Genomic DNA, 7,899 nt, shown 5'->3' with positions numbered 1-7,899 from the left:
TATCTGCAACATTAATGATAAGCAGAGAGATCTTGAAGTTGTCAAGGGTTTTATTTTACTTGGATTACATGGATTCTCATGGAAGCAGTCACCAAGATATCAAAGGATCGAGCAAATCGGCAAAAACCGACCTCTCTGAAAGGTTCAAAAGCAGAGATGTTACCTTGAGGACTAAGGTGTGCCTGACAAGATCCACGGTATTTCCAGCGGACTCATAGGCATGTGGAATATGAACATGAATACAGAAGGTTGATGTTGCTGAAGAATGTTGAACATTCCGTGGCCTCTCAGAAGAAAGGGCAAATCTATATTGGAAGTGGTGCATTCGGGATGTTCCTCAGCAGGCAGAGTAGCAAAACTCGGTCTCACTTAACGTATGCAAGTGATCAGGAGCAACCGTGGGCGGAGAAGGACGCCATCCTTAGTCAAGCGGAGGGGCAGCAAAAAAGAGGAAGGCCCTCAATGAGATAGACTGACACAGGGGCTGCAGCCCTGGGCTCCCACGTCACAATGACTACCGGGCTTGAGCGGTCAGGGCAGGGTTTGTTTGATTGTGTTGCTTACAGGGTCACTTTGAGTCCAGAGCAATCGAATAGCATCAAAACAATGGAAAGAAGAGGGGCACCTACTTATTGCTTCTTTAGCTTGTGATTGGTTTGTTAGTTGTTGTTGTTGTTGTTGTTGTTTAGACAAGGGAACTGAGCACCTAATAAGCACTTGTTGAATCACACTCAACTATTTGAGGACTTGTTATTTACCTATTTATTCTTTACCATAAAAGGAATTCTACACTTAGGAGAACAGGGACTCGATATGCATTGCAGGATGGGCATGTTTTAACAGACGCTGGCCTTAGAGAGAAGTATGTCTGTGTAAACTAGCATGGTAGGAATACCTGACCTCCTCTAACTTCAGGAATGGGGTGAGAGAGTCAAGATCAATCCAAGGCTGATTTCTGTGAGGCCGAGATCAGACACGCTCCATCTCTCCAACCTTGTTATCCACTCTGACCCCAGCCACGTGTCCCACGGCACTTTCGACTTCTCTGTTGAGTTCAAGAGCTCGGTGTACTGGCCGCACAACTCACAGATCACACTCATGACTATGGGCGTTCTAGAGAAGTAACTCACTGGTGACAGTTCCAGATCAGGAGATACTCAGGTGCAATTCTTTGGTTAGGACAGCTCCTCAGTTATGCCCATAGGTAGGCCTCTCCTTTGGCCCCTGGGGGACCTTCTGGCTGGCCTCTGCCCTGCTCAGACAAGTGTTACAAAGCTAGTTGGCTTGTTAAGCACCGAGAGACATCCCACTCCCTTACTCAGGTCTCTTGCTACAAGGGTTGAGAGCTTTCCTATGGTCACTGTGCTCCTAGGGCTGGGGACCCCCTGTACCAACTTGCACTAGACTCCCGTGTTGCCTGGGTCATTGCTCTGCCACTGCTGGTCACTGTCTTGTGCCATCCCCAGTGTTAAAGGTTTCTGTCTGTTGGATCCAACAAGTTCTCAATTCAGCGAACCCAGATCCGAAGGATAGTCTCTAACCCAGGTTTTCCTTCTTGGTAGTCCTGAGGCCCTGCCCTGGACTGTCTCCTGGAAGCTCATTTTAAGCCTAGCAAAACTGATCCAGCTCCTTGCTCCATTATTTCCATGGCTCCACCCACATAAGGCTCCCATGCAGCTCCTTGGCATTATTGGCAAGCTATTGAGTCCCCACGGTGAATGAGAAGCACTGTTTGGCATAGTTTGACCCAGTCATTTGGTGTGCGTTACCAGACCACGATGAGAAAAGTCATGTAAATATGGCCCATTGTACAGAAGTTTCATGTTTTCATCTGTCTTGCAAATGGTCTAGTAACATTAGTAGCCAAAAGCTTAGGCGGGCAAGAATGCGAAGTCGGTGTGTGTTCTGCTTTGGCGTGCTTCAGAATAGTTGGTTTTTAGCAGCAAGAACCAGCTGCAGGTTTTCCCACAGTTGATTCCTAAATGAAGCCCTTCCCTGCGCTAAAATACCCACACACGTGTTCACAGCAATGAAAGTCTTTCTCTTCCTTTGGCAGTTTTGATGTGGACAATGGCACATCTGCGGGACGGAGTCCCTTGGACCCCATGACCAGCCCGGGATCTGGGCTGATTCTCCAAGCAAACTTTGTCCACAGTCAGCGTCGGGAGTCCTTCCTGTATCGATCCGACAGCGACTATGATCTCTCTCCCAAGTCTATGTCGAGGAACTCCTCCATTGCCAGTGACATGTAAGTATGGGTGGGCCCACCCCAAAAAAAAAAACTAATCAAAGGGGTGGGGGGGCTCCTATAGAAAATTGACTCAATGTATCTAAAGACTTGATAGTCGAATGAGATCAGTGACCATTCTTTGGCCATGTCACCCTCCTCTAACATAGAAAAAGATGTGCAGAAAATTATCCGAGGTGAAAGCTAATGGTGGGTGATATCACACGAGCCCCCTGTCACTCTGAATAAGAAACATCTGTATTCTCCAAAAAAGCCATTCTATGGGCAGAGTGTTGATTAAAATTTCTATGCTAATGATTATATGTAAATGATTTGTCTATGTCTCACCTGAGTTTAGCTACCCAGACACATGGACATCGTCTGTGTGTTTCTAAAAGCGTTAAACTCATTCAGGAATGTCTCTAAGATAGGAGAGGGTGTTGCATTTTGGAGCTCTCCCAGTTGATGGAGCTATAGAGCTTAGCACTGGTTTCCACCTTGTCTCAGGACGCGTGGTTGCATTTCATCCAGAGGAAACCATTCTGTGAATATGCATTGATAGAGGCAAGCGAAGGACACGTTCATTAGGCAGACTGGAATATCACTGAAGATATGACTCTTGAGACTTTGAAACTAACGACTCTGACAGCCAGGTCTCCAGATCACATATCTCCATGAGCTCATTCTTCCAACACGTTCCTCCCGTTGTTGGGTTTGCGGGTTTTCTCTGCAGAGTTCATATGTTCAGGAGGCTTCTAAATATTAGCTCAATGTCACTTCATACCTGCATTACCTTTTAATAAAGTTCACACCCCACTTTACTTTGCTGGATCAAGACAACTAGCAGCATCTTTCTATGTGACCATTTCATAAAAATGTTTAATGCAATTCATCGCGTCTGTAATGATGTTATATGACCCTAGAGTGTCGTGTTGTCCTTGGTGGTTCATCCCATCATCAGATCTGAATGGGGCTCTAGAAATGTCTTGGTTCTTTGACCCATTTCTGCTGCATGTGGTTCTTACTTGGCCTCTTTTTAACAGCGGTAGCATGATAGTGCTATGCACGCTCCAGAGGCAAGAGCACCACATTCTAATCAGTTTGATTCAGAAACTGAGTTCCAAAAGTCCTAGTGTGCCCTTTTTTTGAAGCACAGCAGGAAATGTAAAAGAAATATTAGATTTTATCTCAATATTCAGTAATCATATAGCATTACAAATCTTACATCAATTAATTGTGGGAAATCTTGTATTTGAACACATCATTCTGACTTTAGACCTCCAGGTGAAAGCATATCCCTCTCTATCATTAACTATGAACAAGTCTCTATCACCTTTCAAAAATATTTAATTGAGGCATTTCTTATACCTGCTTTTTCAGCCAGGACATTTTAGCAACAAATCACTATCTTTCCCCATACTCCCATGCCAATTGTCTACATCTGAACTTCCTATATTGCCTTCAGAACCTGAAGCCTAACTTCCCTTCGCCTTAACCTCTGAAAGGTCCTTTAATTTGTTCTAGAGGAGCAAAGCAACCCTACATTCTGTAAACATAATTTACAGAAACATATTTACTTAAAAAAAAAAAGTTCTATTGGGACCAAGCCCACATATAATATAATCAGTAGTTTAGTCGTGTCAAGAAGAGTGCTGTCATTCCCCCCGTCTTAGAACATCCTCTTCAATCTTGTTCTCATCTGTATTAGCTCCCCATTTCCTCCCTCCCTCCCCGGCCACACCCCAAGGAACCATTGATCCAGTTGCTGTCTCTGTACCAAAAAGCATACAAAACTAAAGAAACAAAAAAAAGCTATCGATAACAAAGTGAAACAGAGAAAACCCTCAGCCGAAAAGAAAGCAGAAAACATTAAAAACTAAAACAACTTTAAAATGAGTCAAAAGGGAAATCAAATGATAAGGTGCTAGATGTTAGCATACATACATATGTCATGAGAAACTCTCAAATGCACAGGCTATTCACATCCCTGGTCTACATTCACAATGGATTCCCCTGTGACTTACCCCACTTATATTTCTTCTTCACTTTTTGTTCTTTAAACTGATGTAATATTTAAGTGGGTCCAAAGGGAATCAAGTAGGATGATGCATTTTTAACTTAACTCTGTCTCTACAATACTCTCAGTCTGAAACCAGGGCTCTCACATCCCTGGACTGTGGTCAGAGAACACTCGCCGGAGGTTTCATCTATGTGGGGACCCTGCAGATGGATTTTGGGTCTCCACTGTCATCCACAGCCTTCTGCAAACCAGCTGTTCACAATTTTAGCTCTGGTACCTTTAACTCCTTCAGGTTTGGATTATATTATTTACAACCCTTGGATCACAGAGACTGGTGTGCTTCTTCCATGTGAACTTAATTGATGCCTCACATAGATGGCTGCTCATTGGAAGAGGAGCCTTTAAGACCCCAGGTTTTCTGGGTACCGTCTAGTTTCTTCTACATATTCTGCACCCATAACTTCAGTGATCTGAAGATCACTGAGATCAAGTAGCAAGCAGGGTTGTGTTCTTAATTTCTTAATGTTCTTAGATTGGGGCTAGAATTAAGTGCAAGCCAAGAGCCATTACTATATCTATGGTTTGCATGTGCCTCCGGCTCACCTTAGAGACCTCATTGTCGTTTTTTGTTACAGGACATTATAAATCATCTCCCTGAGGCATAAGTTAGTTTTACTGATAATGTCATTAATTTAGTCAATGGTAGAGAATTTAAAAAATAGTTGAAAAATGATTAAGATATTATACAAGCATAGGCTGGCTATAAACCACAATGCATGAATTATTAACTTGTACAGATTAAACCCTTAAGTGACTGCACACTCTGACATCTGGAAGCTACAGAGGTTTGTAACTGAGCTTGGCCCAATCATACTCATGAATGTATTACATTATGATGATTTTATGATTGACTGATTGCCTCAAGGCACGATTAGTGGGAGGTGTGTTTTGTAGTCCATCAGGCATGAGTTTATTACATTGGCAGGATTTTATTATGGAATAATTACAATGCGGAGCACTTAAAAGAAGGCTTATCTTGGAGACGTTTGTGGAAACAAAGCAGTCTAGGTATGATGAAAAGCCTAGACCAAGTGTTACTTTGTTTTCCCAAGAGTTCCATTTTGCAAATCTGCACTGGAAACAAATTGTACACAGAGACAAAGAGCAGACGGTGCACTACAGAGGACCAGGAGAAATGAAGAACCCGGTGTTTGCTGTACTTACTGGGCCCTGAGTGACAACCGGATGAGCAGTCTTATGAAGTGATGGGATTAAAAGCGCAGGGTGAGGAATGAAGTAGACATCCGCAATGCAGTCTGCAGGACATTGATAAGGAACTTGTGGACGAGAGGTTGCTTGGGGGAGCATCTGGTTCAAAGGAAAAGTTGCCAAATTGGGGGGAAACTTGAGTGAAGGGAATCCAGAAGAAAGGAACTGAAAATTTAAGGAGAAAAAAATGGGAAAGATGGAAATGCAGTTGTTTCCAAACATAAAAGCCATGACGTCAAGTTAAGGGGCTATCCTTGCAAACGTATTAGAGGCCAAAATGTCTATTTTCAGAATAAGAACAACTGATTGGAAGGACAGTATAAAGGTTTAGACAGAAAGGGACAGTGTTTGGAAAATCCATAGTAATGAGCCCTACTTTCTGACCCAAGTGGATGGTATGGACATCAGCAAGTAAAGGAGGTAGGGATGTGGGGACAGTCTGAAAAGATAAGCACGGTTAGACAGATTTTCACAAGAGGGCAAAATAGAAGTCAATAGAAGATGGCTGAATAGCTCAGAGATGGAAATTATGTAGACAGGAGGAATATTGGTGTCATTAGCTCTTTTTGGGTCAGGACCGACCTGTGGTGCCTCCAGGAATCACAGACGGAAAGCCTGCCAGTGGGCTCACACGCTTGCTGGGTCAGACAGGTGTGACCCACAGAGTTTTCACTGGCTGATTTTTCCAAGGTCAAGTGCGACAACTTCCCTCTTGTCCATGTGAGTCTGAGCACTCCCCTAAAAGCTGTCCAGCATGATAGAAACCACAAACCACCACTGACCCAGAGGTGATGACTCGGGGTGAGGTGCATTCGCTAAGAATCCAGCCCAGGTGATGATAGATGGAGAGTTATCTAGTCCATCTTGAGCAAAGATGGATCAACTCAGCTTTGCTATAGGGCAGGGACACAGTCACAGCAGATGGGTAGACTCTGTTTCATATAGTTGCATTCAAAAAGCAAAATGTCATTTTGAGGACTAAGGGGCACCTGACCAAAGCCATGGTCATTTTTTAGTCACCTCGTATGCATGTTGAAGCTGGACAATGAAGAAAGAAGACTTGTTAAGCTGTTTGATTTAGGGAAACAAAATCAATGGTAGACAGATAATGTTATATTTATAAATACATAATATCTGTATATATCTGTTTATATTATATTTCTAAATATAATATAGATAGACAGATAGAAGCGAAAGAGTCAAGCAGTAATCTTTAACTGAAAATCATCCCAGACCAGTCCACCTGATGTCCACGGGTCCAGTGCTAGCCAGAGCTCCTTCAGACTCACATCATTGCAGACTGTTGTCACAGAAAGGTGATATGGGGTGCAGGAAGATCACAGGACCGCGGTGCAAAGTGCATGAATCCAAGGCTAGTGGAAACATTCGGGATGCTGACAGCGCCCAGGGTCACACAGCACACAGAGTCCCAGCAAGCAGGAAGGTGAAGGGGCAGAGAGAAGAAGAGATACATTGTGTGTCCTCATCTGCTTGGACTCACAGAGAATGACACATTTACCCGGACCGTGACGCAAGGAGGTCGGGGTGTGGGGACAGTCTGAAAGATCAGAACTGTTATACAGATTTTCCAAAGTCAGTGGAAGATGATGAACAATAGCTCAGCGTTGGACGTCATTGAAAAATGACAGGTTCTGCTTTCCCTTCCCCCCACCCCCTCCCTGTTATTGACCGTGGAGCTCTAAGACTTTCCTTTGATTCCTGAAAGCATTCTTTCCATCAGGCAGATGAAGGCTCTGTGGGAAATAGGGCAAACAGAATAATTACTTTTTTTCTTATATTCAGTCTGATATGAAACATAGATTCTGTACATAAAGGGTCTACCTATTTATGGGGGAAATGAGAGGGAAAGAATCCCCTCCTAGTAGGAAAATGGCATCCTCTCCTCTCTTATAAAGAGACTAAAATAATTTATTTTGGGAGGAGTAATACAAAACTAGTTCCCATGAAGGAGAGATTAAAGGTGTCCCAACTGTCCAACTTTTCCAAAATGCTCTATCACTCCATTATCCTTGATATCAATCAGTACTCCTCTACTCAGCATGGTCCCTCAAGTCCCACAGAACCCACGGGCCTCGCAGCAAATGCCTCCACTGGTTGCCGGACTTGATGTCTGATTTTCAGACATCTCGGGGATCTTCCTCATGCCCAAGGCTGGAATCAAGACAAGTGACAGGTTGCACCTCCATCCTGGAGACCTGGATGTCAGGCAGAGGTGAGCTGGATGCAGCATCAAGAGCATCTGAAGGGGACATCAGGTCTCCAGGGCTCAGATGGCTACGGAAGTTCTGGGCCTGCATTCTTTCAGGGCGGTGTGCAAAGGCGAGGGACCTTTTCTGCCTCCCCTGTTGCCCTGCACTGGCAC

General features: G+C 44.0%; 1 protein-coding gene across 1 annotated transcript in view; it reads left to right on the top strand.

The window, feature by feature from the left end:
* The first annotated feature begins 2,065 nt into the window (after positions 1 to 2,065).
* PDE4D (phosphodiesterase 4D) overlaps positions 2,066 to 7,899 on the top strand; it is a 224,249-nt gene continuing 218,415 nt past the window's right edge. Inside the window, exon 1 of the mRNA XM_075541057.1 lies at positions 2,066 to 2,248. Coding sequence (XP_075397172.1) covers positions 2,106 to 2,248 — 143 coding nt within the window. The 5' untranslated portion in view covers positions 2,066 to 2,105. The remainder of the gene's footprint in view (positions 2,249 to 7,899) is intronic.

This window comes from Tenrec ecaudatus, chromosome 2 (assembly GCF_050624435.1).
Source record: "Tenrec ecaudatus isolate mTenEca1 chromosome 2, mTenEca1.hap1, whole genome shotgun sequence".
Lineage (NCBI taxonomy): Eukaryota > Metazoa > Chordata > Mammalia > Afrosoricida > Tenrecidae > Tenrec > Tenrec ecaudatus.
This window is presented reverse-complemented; position numbering and strand designations above follow the sequence as displayed.